The following is a 21,780-nucleotide window of genomic DNA, read 5'->3' as shown; positions in this document are numbered from 1 at the left end:
ATACGCCCAAGTCCCAAATTTTACTACGGACCCTATGAGACCGTCGGATCACGGGTCCGGGTCCGTTTACCACCAAAGTCAATTTATTCAATTTTAAAAGTCAATTTTCTTATTTTACTTAGTTTTCACATAAAAGTTTTTCGGAAACGCGCTCGAACTGCGCACGCAAATCGAGGTGAGACAAAAGAAGGTTTTTAAGGTCTTGGAACATAGAATTTGCTTTCAAAACGAGTGATGACCTTTTGAGTCATCACATTCACATAGTATGGTTGTAGCTTAATTTATTTTTTAAATTAACGTCATATTAGTTTAGACTTCTAGAAATTTATACATAAGATTAAATCAAAACTCTTAAAAAGTTAACATGAAAAAGGGGAACAATATGCATTGACGATGGATGATTCATATTTTAGGTAATCAATTATTAGTAATTTGTGGAAAAATAATAATACTATATACTTTAGAAGCTAAGAATTAAAAGAACTTTAATGGTCTCATATTAAACTCCAAAAGGAAACTTATAAAATCTGGTTAAATAAGGAAAGATAATAAAGTAAATTTTAATTGAATTTGAAATCCTAAATATTAGGATTTTCTTAAATTAAATTTTAGTTGGTGAAGTCCTAAATATTAGAAAAATAATTAAATGTCTATTTTGTCTAGTGCGAAATCAACTTTTAAAAGGGAAAAAAAGCGAATGGCATTTCGATAGGGTCTTCGTGCTTTTAATATAGGGAGAAATTCAAAAATATCCAGATTTACAAGTGGTAATTGAAAAATAGCCGCAATTTCAAAAGTAATCGAATTTTAGCCACTTTTTATGTAAAGATAAATCTGAATGAAAATACTGTTCAAAATCTGGAAAAAATTTCAGCACAATATACTAGAGTTCCAGTATACTGGAGTTCCAATATAATTTTCACTATAATTATACTGGAGTTCCAGTATAATATATTGGACTTCCAGCATAATATACTGGAGTTCCGGTATAATATATTGGTCCAGCATAAGATGCTGGAAGTTCATACACATGTGCTCAAATCTCCAGTATATTATGCTGGAACTTTTCGTGTGTTAGAGTTCCAGCATAATATGCTGGAAGTTCATGCACGGGTGCACCAATCTCCAGTACATTATGCTGGAACTTTCCGTGTTGCAGTAAAATAGTAGCTATATTTTAATGACTTTGCAAACGCTGGCTACTTTATAATTACCAGTCCGAAAACTAGCTAGCCCATGCTATTTTCACTTTAATATAGTATAAATAGATATAAATAGAAGACGTACAGACGGATAGAGATAGATATAAATGTATGTTACTCTTCTTTTTAAGAAAAAGGTCGCATTAGTATAATTTAGTATATATCACAAAATTCAATATCTTCTTTACAATTTACATTTCATACTAAAACACCAATAAATGAAGGGGAGAGAGCATAAAGGAACCTATGATTCCTTTGGAAGGATGAAATCCATATCTTGTTTTTTTGCACGCTGCTCTGTTCATGGATTTCTTTCAAAATCTTAAATAAAATAAAATGTTATATACACATTTAAATAATTAGGATAGAGGGCGAACTACTACAGAAACTAGCTACCAACTTGAATTCTGAAACTAATATGATTTCGTGCTATGTTCTCGACCGATTAAACAAAATATATGAACATAGATTCAACTACAGCAAAGGCATACACGGTTCTTTTGAAATGAGCACATCCGCGGCAAAAGGCACTGTCCGAAAACTCAGAATAGCCAAATGTAAGCCATAGTGGCTGCCAAGCTTAACTAATCTGAAAATTAAAAGGACTTTCCTGCAAGTCTAATTTGTAACTCTAAACACAAATCAAGAAAGTAAGGACATAGCCCAACCTATTGACAGCATTTTTCATAGTGATAAAAATGGATCTCTTAGAGTTTCACAGCTAAACACGTAACAAAAGATGGTACTTTTAACATCAACCGAGCTGCATCAAGAAGTTGACACAGACGAAGATATATCAGCATGCCCTCCCACCATCCTCTCTGCCTTTTCTCCCCGCTCCCCTGAAATTGTGTCCCAAGATTCTCATTGATTCAAGCTTTCATCCTCTATAAAGGAGGTGGAGTTAACAGGATAAGTCAAGATGCAGTGACAAATAAGTAGCACTTGTAATGCTCTGAAACGTGCTTACCAGTGCGAACTCTTATCACATCAGAAACGGGAACCACTGCAAAGCAAAATAAAAGAGCATATGAGTAATTCAGCATATTCTATAAATCTCCAATCATAATGACATCTAACACGTTTTCTCTTCTTTCCGACCCGCATGAAAATACAAAGACCGGAAATACCTGTATTTGTGCCTTGACAGTACGGAAGAAAAAGCCCGAAAAGATGGACAAACTTTAATACCCTGAAATAGTCTATTCATCCCATTTAAAGTTCTGTCAAGAGAAAAACTAGACAAGATGACTCGTGTATGATGGATTCATGAGCAGAAATTATTTACAGATCTGCAGATTATGCTTTCATTATTTCCAACTCTGGAACACTATCTACACCATGAATACAAGATATAGCTGAACATCAACAATTAAGATCAAAGAGATGTATTTTATTTCTTTTCATTTTTATTTTTTTAAGATCGAAAGGTTTAACCAACATGTATTTAATCACCTAGGCTTCGCCTGGTAGGATAACTTTGTTTTCTGATACCTGTTGTTCTGTCTCCAATAACAGTCTACTAGAATCCATGGCACACTTCACAATAAACAGTAAATCAGAGTAAAAAAGATGTATAAGCTGTGTATATGACTTTAATTCAGAGATCAACAGACATTTACTGTTAGATAATGAATGTAGACATAATTTGAATGTAGACATAATCTTATGTAATATACATAGCTAACATAATTACAGGGATTCACAGCAGATTTATAGGATTTCCTTTTTGATTCTTTCCATATATAGTTAAGGCTCTATGTACTTGTATATATACTTGTTATTTCTTGAATACAACACAAGAGAGAATTCTCTATTGTCTCTGTACTTTACATGGTATCAGAGCAGGTCTACTGCTCGCCGGAGTTGAGTCGAATCTGTTGCCGGAAATTCTTTGGCCGGAAGCTAATCAGAGGTCTTTTTGACATTTCCAGTTGACTTGTGGTGGTTCTCTGATCATAGAACCACACTTTGGGAAAGAACAACCTCAGACCAGATCTTATTCTCACTTTGTTTGGTCAGGTTTGAGTTTGGTTTATTGGTTATTCGATTTCTTTAATTCTATGGTATTTTTCTTGGTTGCCTGTGTGAGAAGCTTGCATCTTTATTTTTGACTCACTGTGGTGATCGATTAGTGACTTGATATTGTCTGTTGGGTCTTTCCTTATCAGAAACTTTGTTGGTCTCTGATTTTGTTTGAGTTGGGGACAAATTCGTTTGGTTCTCTGATTTGGTTGAGTGGATTATTAAAGTTGAATCCTGTTCAATAGATTGTTGATTTTGTATCTACCAGGATCTGTTTGAGTATCTTTTAGCTTCGGGGACCTCTGTTAGTTTAATCAGTTTGTTATTGAAAGGAAAAATGATGGTAAAGAATAATAATTCAACAACTCCTAGTCCAACAATCTTAGTTTCGGATGAGTTTCTAAAATTCCTTCAACATCATAAATCAGTTAAGGAATCTTCTTCAGTTACTGTCTTTGCTGGGTCAGATAAAACATGTCTTATCACCTCTTCCAATAAATGGGTGATCGATTCTGGTGCTATAAATCACATGACAGGTAATCCAAATATTTTTTCTAGCTTTCGCTCATATAAAGCATCCTCTCCGGTTACTGTAGCTGATGGATCAACTTGTAGCAGTGTTGGATCTGGGACTGTTAAATCAACCTCCTCTATTACCCTGTCATCTATATTAAGTCTACCAAACTTAGCCTTTAACTTGATTTTTGTTAGTAAAATTACCAAAGACCTTAATTGTTGTGTTGTATTCTTTCCCGATCATTGTTTGTTTTTAGATCTTAAGACTATGCAGGTTACTGGTAAAGGATATATATCTGGTGATCTCTACATTCTTGATGAATGGGAGCCACGGTCTGTTGCATGCTCTAATATCGTGTCTCCTTTTGAAGCACATTGTCGACTCGGACATCCCTCTTTGCCTTTGTTAAAGAAGCTCTGTCCTCAGTTTCAGAATATTTCATCATTGGATTGTGAGTCATGTCGATTTGCAAAACACCATCACATCTCGTTAAGTCCAAGGGTTAATAAGCAAGCTGAGTCAGCTTTTGAGTTGGTCCATTCTGATGTATGGGGACCACGTCCGGTTGTTCTAAAACTGGGCATAAGTATTTTGTCACTTTTATAGATGATTTTTCTCGAATGACTTAGATTTACTTTATGAAGAGCCACTCTGAAGTGTTTACTCATTTTTCTGCCTTTTGCGCTGAAGTCAAAACTCAATTCAATGCTTCAGTACGTACTCTAAGGAGTGATAACGCTAAAGAATACATGTCAGAGTTATTTCAGTCCTACATGAGACAACATGGTATATTACATCAGTCTTCATGTGTTGATACACCCTCTCAAAATGGAGTTGCTGAGAGGAAGAATAGGCATTTACTTGAGACAGCTCGAGCACTTTTGTTCCAAATGAAGGTTCCTAAATAGTTCTGGGCTAATACGGTTTCTACGACTTGTTTTCTGATTAATTGCATGCCATCTAGTGTACTCGATGGAAATGTGCCTTATAGTGTTCTTTTTCCGAACAAGTCATTATTTCCGGTGGAACCTAAGGTGTTTGGAAGCACATGTTATGTTCGAGATGTTCGACCATCTCTTACCAAGTTGGATCCCAAGGCTGTGAAGTGTGTTAAGGGGTATCGATGTTATTCTACTGAGCTTGGCAAATATTTAGTGTCAACTGATGTGGTATTTTCAGAGACTACACCATTCTTCTATGCACCTCCTATTTTTACAAGCTAGGGGGAGAAAGATGAGTGGCTAGTATATCAGGTTACCCGTACTTTAACAGAACAATCAGATGATACTCTTCAATCTCCCAGTTCTTTTATTGAGCACCAACCGACTATTATGCCTTCAGTACCTGCTCCAGCAAGACCTCCAATTGTTCAAGTTTATTCGCGGAGGTGAGAGACAAATGATACATGTCCCGCACCAATTCTTGCATCATCTGATTCTCCTTTGCCTGATCCTCCAGATAATCTTGATCTTCCTATTACTCTTCGCAAAGGTACACGTACTTGCAAATCAACATATGTTGTTGCTAACTTTGTTTCCTATGACCACTTATCCTCTACGTCTAGATCTATGATTGCTTCTCTATACTCCATCTCCGTACCCAAAACAGTGAAGGAAGCTTTGAATCATCCCGGATGGTCTGATGCAATGCTTGAGGAAATACATGCTTTAGAGGACAACTACACATGGGATTTGGTAGATTTACCAAAGGGAAAGAAACCAGTGGGATGCAAGTGGGTCTTTACAGTTAACGTTAATCTAGATGGTTCTGTGGCAAGACTTAAGGCCAGACTTGTGGCGAAAGGGTATGCTCAAACTTATGGGGTGGATTATTCTGACACCTTCTCCCCGGTTGCCAAACTCACTTCTGTCCGCTTATTTATTTCTCTAACTGCGTCCGAGAATTGGCCTTTACATCAGTTGGATATCAAGAATGCGTTCCTTTATGGTGATCTTCAGGAGGAAGTGTATATGGAGCAATCATTCGGTTTTGTTGCTCAGGGGGAGTATGGGAAAGTCTGTCATTTGAAGAAGTCCTTGTATGGCTTGAAGCAGAGTCCACGAGCTTGGTTTGGCAAGTTCAGTGAGGTAGTTCAGTAGTTTGGGTTGAAAATGAGTAAATGTGATCACTCAGTCTTCTATCGGAAATCAGTAGCTGGCAATATTCTCCTTGTTGTATATGTTGATGATATTGTTATCACAGGAAGTGACTATGCTGAGATTTCTTCCCTCAAGTCTTTTCTGCATACTAGGTTTCATAAAAAGGACTTGGGCCAGTTGAAATACTTTTTGAGAGTAGAATTATAGAAGCAAGAAGGGAATTCTTTTGTCTTAGAGAAAGTACATTCTTGACTTGCTTGCAGAAACTGGAAAGTTGGCAGCTAAACCTTGCAGTACTACAATGGTTCCTAATGTGCATCTTATGAAAGATGATGGTGATCCTTTTGACGATCCAGAGAGATACAGGAGGTTAGTTGGGAAATTAAACTACCTTACTGTGACTCGACCAGATATTGCTTTTGCGGTAAGTGTTGTTAGCTAGTTCATGTCTGCACCAACGGTCAAACATTGGGCAGCTTTGGAACAAATTTTGTGTTACTTGAAAAGAGCTCATGGACTTGGCATATTATATTGCAATCACAATCATACTCGTATTGAGTGTTTTGCAGATGCTGACTGGGCTGGATCGAAAATTGATAGAAGATCTACTACAGGTTATTGTGTCTTTGTTGGAGGAAACTTGGTATCATGGAGTAGTAAGAAGCAAAGAGTTGTATCTCGATCTAGTGCAGAATCCGAGCATAGACCTATGTCACAGTCTACATGTGAGATTATGTGGATACATCATTTGTTGACTGAAATTGGGTTAGAGCATCCAATACCAGCAAAACTCTGGTGTGACAATCAAGCTACCCTCCATATTGCGTCAAATCTGGTGTATCATGAAAGAACTAAGCATATTGAGGTTGACTGCCATTTTTTTCGTGAGAAGATTCAGGAGAACTTGATCTCCACTGGCTACGTGAAGATAGGAGAGCAACCGGCTAATTTGTTCACAAAGGCGTTGAATGGAATTCGAGTTGATTACCTTTGTAACAAGTTGGGCATGATCAATATCTATGACCCAGCTTGAGGGGGAGTGTTAGATAATGAATGTAGACATAATCTTATGTAATATACATAGCTAGCATAATTATAGGGGCTCACAGGAGATTTATAGGATTTCCTTTTTGATTCTTTCCATAGTTAAGGCTCTGTGTACTTGTATATATACTTGTTACTTCTTGAATACAACACGAGAGATTTTTCTATTGTCTCTGTACTTTACATTTACCAAGTTTGACGAACTACCTATACAACACATATTTACTCACTCCTCTAGCTTGCTACAGGCCCCCTTCAATAAGGAGGCTATTGGTACTTGGTGAAGCTGCAAGCGGCTTGTATCTCTTGCAACTCCTACCAAGTTCATAACATTCTGATATTCGTTCAACAAACCACAAGCCTCAAAATATTCTACGCAGTTCTGAATTCTGATACAACAACAACAACAACAACAAAAAACACAGTTTGATCCCAATATGTGGGGTCTGGGGAGGGTAGTTTGTACGTGGACCCTGCCCCTACCTAATGCAGGTAGAAAGGCTATTTCCAATAGACCCTCGGTTCAGGAAGGGCAAGAAGAAGAAGAGGGAAGCAAGGAAGTAAGAAAGATGAAAGAGAAAAAAAAGGGACAGATAAAGGATAAATAGTATCAAATAATAGCAACAGGGAATACAATACCTGAGGCGAACAAAACCACATTACGTAATAAAAATCTAAGAATATGAAGGGACATGCATGCTACTAAGCCTATCAGTGAACACTATAAACTACCTACTAACCTTCTACCTTAATCCTCGACCTCCACACCCTCCCATCAAGTGTCATGTCCTCAGTGAGCTGAAGCAGTGTCATGTCCTGCCGAATCACTTCTCCCCAGTACTTCTTAGGCCTACCTCGACCCCTTCTCAAACTCTCCATGGCCAACCTCTCACACCTCCTGACAGGGGCATCAATGCTTATTCTCCTAACATGTCCAAACCATCTCAGCCGCGACTCCCGCATCTTGTCCTCCACGGAGGCTACTCCCACTCGATTCCTGGATAGCTTCATTCTTAATCCTATCTCGCTTGGTACACCCACACATCCATCTCAACATCCTCATCTCTGCTACTCCTATCTTCTGCATGTGGGAGTTCTTGACTGGCCAACACACAGCTCCATACAGCATAGCGGGTCGAACCACCACTCGATAAAACTTACTCTTAAGCCTTAACGGCACATTCTTGTCACATAGAACACCGGAAGCGAGCCTCAACTTCATCCACCGCGCTCTGATGTAATGTATGCCATCTTCATCAATCTCCCCGTTACCCTGGATAATAGACCCGAGATACTTAAAACTCACTCTCTTGGGGATAACTTGAGCATCAACCTTAACCTCTTCGTCTGCATCATGGGTCTCACTGAATTTGCACTCCAAGTATTCTGTCTTGGTTCTACTCAGTTTGAAACCTTTAGATTCCAAGGTTTGTCTCCAAACCTCCAACCTCGCGTTAACTCCACTACGCGTCTCGTTAATCAACACTATATCATCGGCAAATAGCATGCACCAAGGTACCTCCCCTTGGATGTGACACGACAGTACATCCATCGCCAAGGCAAACAAAAATGGGCTAAGAGCCAATCCCTGGTGCAACCCCATCACCACAGGGAAATGGTCCGAGTCACCACCCACAGCCCTCACCCGAGTCTTAGCGTCATCATACATATCCTTAATCACCCTAATGTACGCTACCGGAACGCCGCTAACCTCCAAACACCTCCATAGGACCTCCCTCGGAACTTTATCGTATGCCTTCTCAAGGTCAATAAACACCATATGCAAATCCTTCTTCCTCTCCATGTACTGCTCCACTAATCTCCTTACCAGATGAATCGCTTTCGTAGTCGAACGCCCCGGCATGAATCCAAACTGATTCTCGAAAATAGACATGCACCTCCTCACCCTGGCCTCTGCCACCCTCTCCCAAACCTTCATAGTGTGACTCAATAACTTGATACCCCTATAATTATTGCAATTTTGGATATCACCCTTGTTCTTGTAAAGCGGAACCATCGTACTCCATCTCCATTCTTCGGGCATCTTCTTTGTCTTAAAAATAACATTAAACAGCCCAGTGAGCCACTCCAAACCTGCTCGCCCCGCGCTCTTCCAGAATTCCACCGGGATTTCGTCTGGCCCCGTTGCTTTGCCCCTGCATATCTTACGCATCGCCCCTTCCACCTCCTCTACCGTAACCGCCTACGGTACCCAAAATCCCGCCGACTCTCGGAGTGCTACAACTTACCCAGAACAATGCGTCTATCCCCCTCCTCATTCAACAGATTATGGAAGTATGTCTATCATCTTCTCCTAATGAGTGCCTCGTCCATCAACATTTTTCCATCCTCGTCCTTGATGCACTTGACTTGGTCTAAGTCATGGGCTTTCCTCTCCCTCACCTAGGCCAACCGGTACAACCTCTTGTCTCCGCCTTTGCCCTCGAGCTCCTCGTACAAACGAGCAAACGCTGCGTTCTTAGCCGTCGTACATAAATAAATGTGACACAATTGTTTCCATTGTAAATCCATCCTATGTTCTGGATAAGTCATCTTCTACAACTGATTTACAGAAGTATCATGTCTCTAATGCTTCATTGTCACAAGATGTTATACGGTATTATCATTTGGGACACATTTCTTATTCTAACATGAAGCATATTTCTTTTTCTTTTTTCCATGAATATGAAGCATATCTCTAATATCTCTCTATGTGAGAGTGGCAAACAGTTCCATGTGATATTTCTCCTATGGCTAGACTGTCCAAATTGCCTTTTCCCACCAGCACTAAATTGCCTTTCCCGTAAACTTGAACTTATCAACTTTGACAGTTCTAGTTGACTAATTGGTTAAGCAGGAACCCGTACAAGATCATAAGACTAATAACAGTATGATTCGCTCAGTGATAAGCACAGGTTGGAGGATATTTAGTCAACCAGACATGTTAGCAGAAGGGTCTACTACTTAACACTCCCTCCGTTTCAATTTATGTGAACCCATTTGACTGGGCACGGAGTTTAAGAAATGAGAGAAGACTTTTGAACTTGTGGCGTAAAATGAGGCACATATATTTTATGTGGCTATAAATCATTGCATAAAGGTAAATTGTTTCCAAATAAGAAAAGGGGTCATTCTTTTTGGCACGGACCAAAAAGGAAATAGGTTCACATAAATTGAAACGGAGGGAGTATTAAATTTATTGGAACTCCAGAATATCTTCTAATACAAAATTTAGAAACAATAAATATCTAGGCTAAATCTTATCATAGAAAATGCCACAATTATGACTTGAGTAACATAATTTTTAAGACTCCGCTATATAAGGGCATGTTAGGAATGACAAATTGGAGGAATCCTTGAAGTCCACAACTAGACCTGAACCAAAAGACGAAGAAAAAAGAAAAAGGCTTCCTATGTATACATATAGTTGAAATATCTAAGCCCCATATCCATGTTGTACACAAAGGTAACACCTTTATAATTGGAATATAAATCTTTGCTAGCAAACAGCACAGAATTTAAAAGCTTTGAGTTACACCTATCCCAACAAAGACTGCAGCCTTACAAGGAAAATATGAGATACTCATTGAGCCTCATTAAAGAAACTTTAACTCTTCAATCATGGTCTCAAGCCTGGTTGGAGAAATTCCAGCACAATTACAAGCATGAGTTGGTTATCTTTGTTTTCCCCTTCCGGTCTTTCCTTTGGTGCAACATAACTGGTAATTGAATTCCAGGATTATGAAGAGAAAGACTTACAGAAGATCTTCCCATCACCAATTTCACCAGTTCTTGCCTCTTCAGTTATCTTTGCTATGACAGCTTCAACCTAATACGGCAGTACAGCAGGCTAGATCAGGACATCATTCAAAAGTATGGGAAGCTAGATGAAAAAGCATTAAATGGAGGAATCCGACTATAAACCATTAAAATTTAAGTGAAGTGAAAAAGTCATATCACCAAAATTCAGGAAGTATTCAAAACTCAAGGGTCAAAAGAACAGTTTCCCTCAACAATTTTGGGGTACAGGTTTGGAATGACCATTATTTTGGCAAAGAAGGCTCCATTCCACACAGGAAAACTGAAATGATTTTCCGAAGGATCAAAATATTTGTATGAATATACACACAAACACACACGCACACAAAAAAAATTCTTTTATGGGGGAGAGAGAGAGAGTGTGTGTGTGAGTGTGGAAGCTTGCAGGCATTTAGTCCAAAACCTGGTCTGTGCGCACAACAATCTCCATCTTAACTTTTGCAAGAAACTTGTCTTATGAGAATTCGGAGCCTGCAAAGAGCAGATACATCAAAGGCTCAAAGCTTCAGAATCTTGCACAACAATGGTCAATAAGGAGCAGCTAAAGTAACAAATATTTTCCCTACCAGCTTGTCTCTCTGTCAAGCCACCTTGAGCGCCAAACCCACGAACATCAGAAACCGTGATGCCACGAATGCCCATTTTCAATAGTGACTTCATATTTCAGCAAGTACAAGTAAAGGCACCTTTTATCTTCGAGTAACCAGAAATATCTTACAGGAAATTCTGAAATGAATTCTAATACGTTCTTAAAAAAAATGTGGACTCTACTGTACAACGCCATATAATTGGCCTTAAGCCTGTTTCCTCTTGTATTTACTTTCAACTTATTAGTCACAAAACTTCCCACCTTCAGCAAAGGAATCACAGAATCTACAGAAGCTCAATATGTGTCAGCAACGTACTAACTAAAGAACACATGCGCACTCTACTAGTCTATTTGAAGGACACATTACAAGAACCAGTAGAATTTGCATTTGCATGTAAAATATGTGAATTATGCTTGGGTTATGGGATAGATATCCATAGAAACAGGGTTAATACTGCCGTGAAGATTTATATTATTCACGTGACAAGGTTTTTGCTCTTGTTTGACTATGAACTACGAGGAAGATCAGGAAAATAAATATTAACTTAACAACAATTACTATGGCTTAGCATTACAGTACCTTCAGAACCTACTGCAAGTAGGGGCGTTCATGGTTCGGTTTGGATCGGTTTTTTCCTAAAAAGAAACCAAACCAAATAAGTCGGTTTTTCAAATATTAGAACCAAACCAAACCAATTAAGTCGGTTTTTCTCGATTCGGTTTATGTCGGTTTTTCAGTTTTTTTGGTTATTTGTCGGTTTTTTCTTATATATAAGACATACACTACCAAACACATATTCCGCCGACCACATTTTCAATGTAACACTATCAAATCAATTGCCCTTTTGAGAAATCTATTATTTACCAAAATATATTGATGATAATTGAATCAAATAGTGATGAATAATTTAAGGACTCAATTAAAAATATGTTATTTTTAACACGGAATGGATTCTTACACTAAACAAAAGAAAACTACCAATCAAACTAGAATGTAAAGGTAAAGAACTATATTAAAAGTGCAAACTATTAACATTTACCATAAATTTTTTGAAACTTTGTATAACAATATACATATGTATAGGTGTAATAATAAATTAGAAATAGCTACTCTTATAGTCGGTTTGGTTCGGTTTTTTCTAATTAAAACCAAAACCAAACCAAATTTGATCGGTTTTTAAAATTCAAAATCAAAACCAAACCAAAAAGTATCGGTTTTTTTGGTCGGTTTGGTTTGGTTTTCGGTTTTTCGGGTTTTTATGAACACCCCTAACTGCAAGTGTGCCTATCAAGGTACTTCGAGATAATCTCATAAACTTGTGTCATTAATGAGTCAAAGGGCAAAGGAGAACAAGTATAACCGGAAAAATGTGGAAATGCGGGTAAGAGAACAAAGGTTTGCATCTTTGACGAAGTAATAAACTTAATGGTGTTTCAGATGTAGGGTCTAAAGTATCTTGCAAATTCTTGATACAAACAAACACACAGGCAAAGCAATCAACATTCAAACACCATAAAATCTTGTTAAAGAAGATCATGCCTCGTCAGAAGCCTCTATAATGAAAGTTACAACATTAGATTTTCAGAGTCCATCTTGCATGAAAAAGCAGTAACAAAAACTACAGATATTCTACAATGTTAAGCAAATATGAAGGCTAATGTTACTTCCATCATTTTATAAACGGAATTGAAGTGCTGCTGGGAAACATATTCTCCTTCCATAATTGATATATGTCATTTTACGACATAAATCTTCAAAAAATTTATAAATCTTTTCAGCTTCCAGATATAGGTTTTAGCCTACATTTTATATTGATTTGATCATTAGTAGTTAAAATACTAACTCTTGTCTTTCTGAGCTTTGCAAGCATAGCCGGCCCCAACCCCGATAAAGGAGTAAACCTTTAGTAGGTTGACAACTAGCATAGAAATAGTCTCACTATAACAATCCTACTGAATATCGAATGATGCTAGCCTTCTAATGCTTACATACAGCCAAAATAGAGCAGATTGATATAGACGATTCATATACTTGACCCTAACTAATTGAAAACATCTCGAATGGAGGAATTTAGGTAAAATCACATTAGGGTTTCAAGCCATTTTCTTCTCTGTATGTAACGAAAATGAGGGCAAAATATCTGATGGTTTTTCTAGATCCATTACTACATATTTATACAATGGGCCACATCTATCCGGTGCCCAATATCCAAGAGACCAACTAACATACTAACTAAGAAGGCTAAGCAGTATTACAAAAATAGCCAGAGAAAAATAAATACAACTATTACACAGCTAACCACTAATGTTACTACTTTTTATGTTTGGGACTAGAGGCTAAATACTCCATCATGCCAACACCCCCCCCCCCCAAGTTGGAGGGGGAGACCACCTGCAACTTGGAGAGCAAATGATGATGAAGAGTGCTTGGCAGAGGCTTAGTGAGCATATCCGCCAGCTCAATGTGCTTCGTACGCTCATAGAAGACTGGATTCTTAGCTATATGGAGGGTTGCTTGATTGTCACAAAAAACAGAAAAGGGAAGCATAACAGGCACAGCAAAATCATTCGACAACCTAGAAAACCAAGTTAACTCAGCAACCACTTTGCTCAAAGCCATGTATTCAGCTTCAGCTGAAGAGAGAGAAACAATGGGTTGTTTCTTGGACTTCCAACTAACTAGATTGTCCCCCAAAAAAATGCAAAAACCAGTGACAGACCTCCTGGTGCCAGGGCAAGCTGCCCAGTCACTATCTGAGAAAGCAGTAATAGAGAAATCATTGGAATTTGAATAAAACAAACCCAAATCCATAGTACCTTTGAGATATCTCAATACAAGTAAAGCAGCAGTCATGTGCCTTTGGAGACTTCAGAAACTGACTTAAATGCTGAACAACAAAACAAATATCAGGTCTGGTATGAGTGAGGAATAGCAATTTGCCTACCAGACTTCTATAAGACTAGGAGCAGGCAATAAATCACCAGAATCAGCATACAATTTGGTGTTCAAATCCAAGGGACAGACCACAGGAGTGACTGCAGTGCAGGCAAACTGCTGAAGAAGATCAGAAGTAAATTTCTTTTGATTGAGAATAACCCCACCAGAAACAGAACACACTTCAATACCCAGGAAGTAATGCAAAGACTCCAGATCTTTGATTTTGAACTGAGAGTCCAAGAACTGCTTCAAAGAAGTGACTTCAACACTGTCATCCCCAGTTATAATGATGTCATCAACATACACTACCAGAAGAACCATATGCAGGACTGCCTTTGACAAACAAAGAGTAATCATTAAGGGAATGAGAGTAACCCTTAGAATATAAGGCCTGGGAAAGCTTGGCATACCATTGTCTAGAAGCCTGTCTAAGACCATAAAGGGATTTCTTCGGCTTACAAACAAGAGGAACAGAAGTAGAAGGAAAAGAAATGGACAGCCTCTGGGGTAATTTCATATAAACCTCCTTATCAAGATTCCTATGAAGAAAAGCATTATTAATATCAAGTTGAAAAAAAGGCCAATGTTTCTTAACAGCTACAGCTACTAAACATTTGACAGTAGACATTTTAATTACAGGGGAAAAGGTTTCTGTAAAGTCAACCCCTTCAACTTGAGTGTCACCCCTTATGACAAGTCTAGCTTTGTATCTCTCAACACTACCATTAGCCCTATACTTGATTTTGTACACCCATTTGCAACCTATAGGCTTCTTGCCAGCAGGAAGAGGGACAACATCCCAAGTCTGATTGGAATCCAAGGCTTCAAACTCCTTCCTCATGGCATCCTGCCAAGCTGGGAATAAGGCAGCCTGAGAGTAACTAGTAGGTTTAGATTCTAAAGGGTGGGAAGAGGAATGGGCCGCAGAGAAAGAAGGCAATTTACATACATAATCTTGGAGGTAAGATGGAGCATTATGTTGTCTGGAAGATTTTCTAATAGGAGGAGAAAGGGAAGAAGTGGGAGGAGAAGGGATATCAGGATTAAAAGGTACAGGAAAAGTATTATGAGCAGGAGGAGAAAGACTAGGTACAGGAAAAGTAGGATGAACAGTAGGAGAAGAACCGGAAGAAGAAGGAGAATGATTGGAGGGAGAGGGAGGAGCAAAAGAAGTAGGAGAAGCAACAAAAGTGGGAGGAGGAGAAAAAGTGAAAGGAACATCATTGGGAGGAGGAAGTGTGACATAAAAGGTGGAGGTTCAAAAGAGGGAGGAGAAGTAGCAAAAGTAAACAGTGTTCATGGAAAATGATATCCCTGGATACAAAGCATTTCTTGGTATGTAGATTGTAAAGTTTGTAACCCTTCTTGGCAAAAGGATAGCCTAAGAAAATACAAGGAATAGCCCTGGGATGTAGCTTGTCCCTGTGAGGAATTGGCACAGTTGAATAAGCTAAACAACCAAAGACCCTCAAATGGGAATAGTTAGGTGACTTCCCCTATAGACTTCATATGGAGACCTATTCTGAAGAATTCTAGATGGAATTCTGTTGATCAAATAAGTAGCAGTTAGCAAGCAGTCCCCACAAAAACTGACAGGAAGTTTGGACTGAAACAATAGACCCCTACATGTTTCTAGGAGAGTTCTATGTTTTCTTTCAACCACACCATTTTGTTGAGGTGTGTGAGGACAAGTTATTTGGTGAATTATCCCAAGTTCAGCAAAGTAGGAAGAATTAGCTTGACTAGACCCCAATTCCAAAGCATTATCACTTCTAATGGTTTGTACTGACACCTCAAATTGGGTGTGAACCATGGCTAAGAAGGCTTTGATTAAGGAGAAAGCCTTACTCTTGGATCCCAATAAGTGAGTCCAAGTAGCTCTAGAGAAGTCATCAACAATTGTAAGAAAATACTTAGATCCAGAAGATGTGGGTGTATGATAAGGCCCCCATGTATCAATATGTATCAATTGAAAGGGTTTAGTGGTACTAATACAACTACTAGGAAAAGGAAGTCTAGTTTGTCTAGCAATAGGACAAATGGAACAAGGAAAGGATTGCCTAGGTGGCAAAGAAGTTGATAAGATAGATATATTTTTCATAGCAGTAAAAGGAATATGTGCTAATCTTTGATGCCAAATGTAATCCAAACCATTCATAGAAACATCAGCACATGGCAATGTTTCATTAGTAGCAACAGTATTGTTAGGATTACATGGAGAGACATTACTAGAATCAATGCTAGAATTACAAGAAGAGATATTATTGCATGAAATAGAAACATAACTAGAAGAAAATGGCACTGAGTCTGCTGGTCTTTTCCAAGCAAGCTTGTATTGGCCAGCTTCCTTCTTACCAAGTTCCAGAGGCATCTTCGGAGAAGGGGCCTGTAGCATATGCCACAGACAAGAAGTAGAAGTGAACAAAACTATACAGTGCAGCTGTAATATCAACTTATGAACAGAAATTAAGTTGTGTTGAAAGGAATGGATGAATAAAACATTGTGTAGTGTGATAGAAGGAGTCAAAGCAAAGAATCATGTTGAAGTTACTTTTACTTTGTATCCATTGGGAAGTGTGACAAGATAGGGTACTGTCAAAGGGACAATATTAGTAAGTAAATCTTTGTTAGAGGTCATATGATCAGTTTCCCCTGAATCTATTATCCAGGAGATAGAATTAATATGGGTGAGCATGCAAAGTTTAGAATTAGAAACAGGACTCTTAGTCAACATAGTACCAGCAAAATTTGCAGAACACATAAGGTTGGATGAAGAGCTGGTGGATTCTCCCAAGTTGGAATGTTGCAGCAGACTGATCAATTGTGCATACTATTGCTTGGTCAACCCTAGAATGACTGAATTTTGAGTTTCAATAGCTGGGGTAATAGAAGTTGGACCCTCGTTGAAATTAGGAGCAGAATCAGAATTGTTGAACTCAGGGTTACCATGCTCAGAACCAGCAGCACTATGTGCAGCACCTCTTTTACCCTTGACCACCTTAGAATTTTGTGGAAACCCATAAAGATTGAAGCATTTATCAATTAAATGTCCAGACTTCTTACAGTACTTGCAGAACAATGTCACCTTGTTCTGTTCAAAATTTATCCTTTGAGGATACTGCCTTGGAGGAGGAGTGCTATGATTGAAGGCTGGGACAGGACCAACACCAGGATGAGAACACATTTTTGCATTAGTGTTCACATTAAAGGACATTGAGTCAGAGTTTAACCGGGAATTAGATGGGACTTGTCTTTGTTTTTCATCACTAAGTAAGATGTTATAAGCACTATCAAGAGTTGGAGGGGGCTGCATCATAAGCAAATTGCTCCTAACACCCACATACACCTCATTTGAACCCATTAGGAATTGGAAAAGCTTGTTCTCCTCATCCTCCTGTTTTAGGAGCACAAACACACCTTTGTGCATGATTGGTGCAGATTACCCCTAGTTCATCCCATAGTTACTTTAGTTTATTAAAATATGAAGCTATGTCTAAAGCACCTAGAGATGTTTAGGCTAGTTCACGCTTGAGTTCAAAAATCTTTGCCCTATTTGCAGTCCCATACCTAGTTTGGAGTTGAGTCCAAATACTTTGAGCAATGTCAGAATATTGCACACTCTCTGCTATTTCAAGGGAAAGGGAACTGGTTAACCAGGAAATCACCATATTATTACATCTGTCCCATATTTTCTGTTGAGGTCCACTAGTAGTTGGTATGGTGCATGTACTATCTACGAAGGCTATTTTATTCTTAGCAGAGAGGGCAACAATCATCTTCCTCTTCCAACCCCCAAATCCACTTCCCGAAAAAGGAGCATGAACTAGAGAAATTCCGAAAATATCAGAGGAGTGAACAAACAAAGGACTAGAGGGATCAGGAGAAAAGTTCTCAGTCTCAGGAGTTCCCATTACACCGTTCGTCTAATACCTAACTAGTGAAGTTAGATAGTGTTGTAATCAAACAATTTTAAAAAGAAAGGAATAAGATTACCGGCCTTCTTCGCTATCGCAGAAGAACGACCTTCAAAATCGGACCTTTTCACCCACAAAATTGAGCAAAAACCCTAATTTCTTCACCGCCCAGATTGAAATCAATTGAAGAACACACGTCGGAAAATTGACCCAAACATTGAGAAGAAAATTTATACACCGGTGGAAACTAGCTAGAAATGAAGAATCAAACCAAAATTCGAAGGAAAACTCGAATCTTCAATAAAATGTGATGACCAGAAAACCTCCATACGTTGATTACATGAATGCGGGGTAAGATCGGACGTTGAGGATCGATGAGAGAAGTCAGAAACACCCGCTCTGATGCCATGAAAACATCTCGAATTGAGGAATTAGATTATTAGGGTTTCAAGCCATGCGAAGAGAACATTTTTCTTCTCTGTATGTAACGAAAATGAGGGCAAATATCTGATGGTTTTTCTAGATCCATTACTACATATTTATACAATGGGCCACATCTATCCGGTGCCCAATATCCAAGAGACAACTAACGTAGTAAGAGCACGTTTGGATTGGCTTAAAAAAAATAGTTTTTCAGCAAAACTAACTTTTAAGCCAAAAAGTAGTAAGTTGGGATTGCCCAGCTTGTTGTTTTTGACTTGTTTTAAGAAGTTTTTAACTTATTTTAAGTACTTTTTGACTTTGCCAAACATTGAAAAAAGCTAAAAAGAGCTTAAAAGCTTATTTGACCAGCTTAAAAGTCAATCCAAACACCCTCTAAGAAGGCTAAGCAGTATTACAAAAATAGCTAGAGAAAAATAAATACAACTATTACACAGCTAACCACCAATGTTACTACTTTTTATGTTTGGGACCAGAGGCTAAATACTCGATCATGCCAACACTAATTTGGTATCGAGGCTTAGCTGCTTGATTGAATAATACCGATTAACAAACTAAAATCAATTAATAAAAACAGCATGCACATGGTAACTACCAGTCCTTACCGAAAAAACCTGTTGAATCCTCCATGGTCTGATCCATTCCAAATTTTGGCAGCCGTATTTGAAATAGGCAAAAAAAAAAAATTATCATGCAAAGTATAAAGCCAGAGGGAGAAAGGGAAGAGGGTAGAATAAATTAAATAAAATAGAGAGTAAGTCCATAAGAAAAGTGAGTTGGGTCACCTTAAGATTGCTTCAATTTTGTAAAATTTTGAATCCGGGACATAATCTGAAACAGAAATAACCAACGTACCAATTAAGAAATACTCTAGAAACCGAAAAATCGATTCAGTAAAATGAGGAGGGCCCGAGGTGAAGTTGACCTGGAGAGAGCTGGGTTGTGATACGTGGACGAAGAGAAGCATTTCTGGTACGTTTGAGGGTAAATTGAGAAGGGAATAACGACTTATTGCGAATTGAAATGGATGCAATGTGGGGAAATTTTACGAAAGGATAAGAAACTGAAGGAAAGGAAGTGTTGGATCTAGAAATGGAGGAAGACGCGAACGCCATTATGGAGTCTGGTAGAGAAGCAGAAGCAGGAGTTATCGATGAGATCGACGTGAATTGGAAAGCAGAGTGAAAGTGTGCAAGTATATGGCGACTTGCACGTTTTTCCAATACAAGAATTTTTAATTATTTATTTTTTCCTGGTAATTCAATAATTCAATTTAGTTAGTTCAATGTACAACTCTGTCCATAGGTCTTTACTGCAATTCAATAGACTTTATTGTATTTCATACCAACATTGCAAAACTTTGACTGGGTCACCTTAAGATTGCTTCAATTTTGTAAAATTTTGAATCCGGGACATAATCTGAAACAGAAATAACCAACGTACCAATTAAGAAATACTCTAGAAACCGAAAAATCGATTCAGTAAAATGAGGAGGGCCCGAGGTGAAGTTGACCTGGAGAGAGCTGGGTTGTGATACGTGGACGAAGAGAAGCATTTCTGGTACGTTTGAGGGTAAATTGAGAAGGGAATAACGACTTATTGCGAATTGAAATGGATGCAATGTGGGGAAATTTTACGAAAGGATAAGAAACTGAAGGAAAGGAAGTGTTGGATCTAGAAATGGAGGAAGACGCGAACGCCATTATGGAGTCTGGTAGAGAAGCAGAAGCAGGAGTTATCGATGAGATCGACGTGAATTGGAAAGCAGAGTGAAAGTGTGCAAGTATATGGCGACTTGCACGTTTTTCCAATACAAGAATTTTTAATTATTTATTTTTTCCTGGTAATTCAATAATTCAATTTAGTTAGTTCAATGTACAACTCTGTCCATAGGTCTTTACTGCAATTCAATAGACTTTATTGTATTTCATACCAACATTGCAAAACTTTGACTGAATTATTGTACTTTATTAATGGCTTTTAATGTTTGGGAAAGGTGTGTGTTTTGTTATATGATGAATATTCGTCTTCGATTTTTTTATTTTTTTAAAAAGTTTATCTTGCATTCTTTTTTGAGTTAATGGCTTATATGGTCACTCAACTTTGTAAAATTAACCATTAAAGTCATATACTAACTCTTTTTGGCTTTCAAAAGTCACTCAACTTTGGGTTATTGGTCATCAAAATCATATAACTTTCTTTTATCTTTTAAAATCACTTCGATTTACCTAGTTCACTTAAAGGTTATTCTTGTCAAATTTATATTTTCCGGTGAGATTTAGTGACATGGCAAAAATTTATTTTTAAAAGTTATTAGTAAAATACTAATTTTAAACCTATACTATTTTAAAACTCAAACCACTCGTTTACCCAATACGTGACATGTCCCACATATATGGATCAACTTTAACAGCTTCTCTGTTCTCTATGCAACTATAGTTAATTTGAAAGTTTTAATACTTTTGGACAATGATTTAAATCATTAAATTTTTTGGTTTCCATCTAAAAATTATGTTACACTAAATTTTCAACAATCAAATCTTGCAAATATATTTTTAAAAAATTCGAAACTCATTTAAACATATTTGAGAATTTTTATAACTCCTAGATTTTACAAGAAGTGTTGTTAAAGTTAAACAAGTTTTAAATAATATTAAATCGTATCATATAATTTTTACGATAATGATTTGTATCATTGGAATTTTTGTTCCTTGCACTTGATTTAGAGCCTAATGACAACAAATTTAAAAATAATTTAGAGTCACATATAAACTATAAACAATGAAGAACTACAATTTTAAGTAGTTGAAAGTATAACCTAAGTTTTTTTTTTTTTTGGTCAGGAAAGATAACTTATCATTACTTAGAGAAAGTTACAAGGAGGGTGAACTGGGCCCCATTGGGAGTACATAAGTAGGGTCCCCGCAGGGATTTTGTGCTATACTATGACTAACTATCATACTAGGATCCACATGGGGATTAAGACAAAAACTAGAAATACTAGAAAAAGTAGAACTACTACAAGCAGTTGTTGGGGCAGAGGGGCAAAAGGGGTTTTGGGGTACATGGTGGGAGGATGGTTCGTGTTTAGAAAACTAGGGCAAACGAGTCTCTGCCTTACTATGCCTGCTTGGTCTTGCATAACTTTTTTTCTAACAAAAAGTGGTGTCTGGTCAAAAAGGTGTGTGTTGC

At 37.8% G+C, this 21,780-nt stretch overlaps 2 protein-coding genes and 1 long non-coding RNA gene across 9 annotated transcripts; all 3 read right to left on the bottom strand.

Moving 5' to 3' along the window:
- Positions 1-1,659: 1,659 nt before the first annotated feature.
- On the bottom strand, positions 1,660-18,659 carry LOC104214927 (uncharacterized mitochondrial protein AtMg00810-like). Of its 7 annotated transcripts, none has more exons than XM_070156660.1 (10): positions 16,973-18,424; positions 16,520-16,619; positions 14,644-14,772; positions 14,278-14,562; positions 14,113-14,183; positions 11,273-11,360; positions 11,110-11,177; positions 10,647-10,716; positions 2,173-2,208; positions 1,660-2,089 (listed from the first exon to the last, which is right to left on the bottom strand). In XM_070156660.1, exon 1 carries the CDS (start codon positions 17,658-17,660, stop codon positions 17,064-17,066), a length of 597 nt encoding a protein of 198 aa, XP_070012761.1. In that variant the 5' UTR covers positions 17,661-18,424; the 3' UTR covers positions 1,660-2,089; positions 2,173-2,208; positions 10,647-10,716; positions 11,110-11,177; positions 11,273-11,360; positions 14,113-14,183; positions 14,278-14,562; positions 14,644-14,772; positions 16,520-16,619; positions 16,973-17,063. The 7 variants fall into 7 exon arrangements, with proteins under 7 accessions (XP_070012761.1, XP_070012763.1, XP_070012760.1 ...); XM_070156662.1 differs by having other exon boundaries at positions 1,660-2,044; XM_070156659.1 differs by having other exon boundaries at positions 14,113-14,566.
- On the bottom strand, positions 17,746-18,144 carry LOC138878047 (uncharacterized). The gene has a single exon (XM_070157702.1). It carries the CDS (start codon positions 18,142-18,144, stop codon positions 17,746-17,748), a length of 399 nt encoding a protein of 132 aa, XP_070013803.1.
- Positions 18,660-19,193: 534 nt separating the features above from the next.
- LOC138868129 (uncharacterized) lies at positions 19,194-19,551 on the bottom strand. The gene is made up of 3 exons (XR_011402432.1): positions 19,514-19,551; positions 19,374-19,419; positions 19,194-19,221 (listed from the first exon to the last, which is right to left on the bottom strand). It is a non-coding gene; the product is annotated as an uncharacterized lncRNA (long non-coding RNA).
- Positions 19,552-21,780: the final 2,229 nt, after the last annotated feature.

This window comes from Nicotiana sylvestris, chromosome 9, assembly GCF_000393655.2.
Source record: "Nicotiana sylvestris chromosome 9, ASM39365v2, whole genome shotgun sequence".
In the NCBI taxonomy this organism is placed as follows: Eukaryota; Viridiplantae; Streptophyta; class Magnoliopsida; order Solanales; family Solanaceae; genus Nicotiana; species Nicotiana sylvestris.
This window is presented reverse-complemented; position numbering and strand designations above follow the sequence as displayed.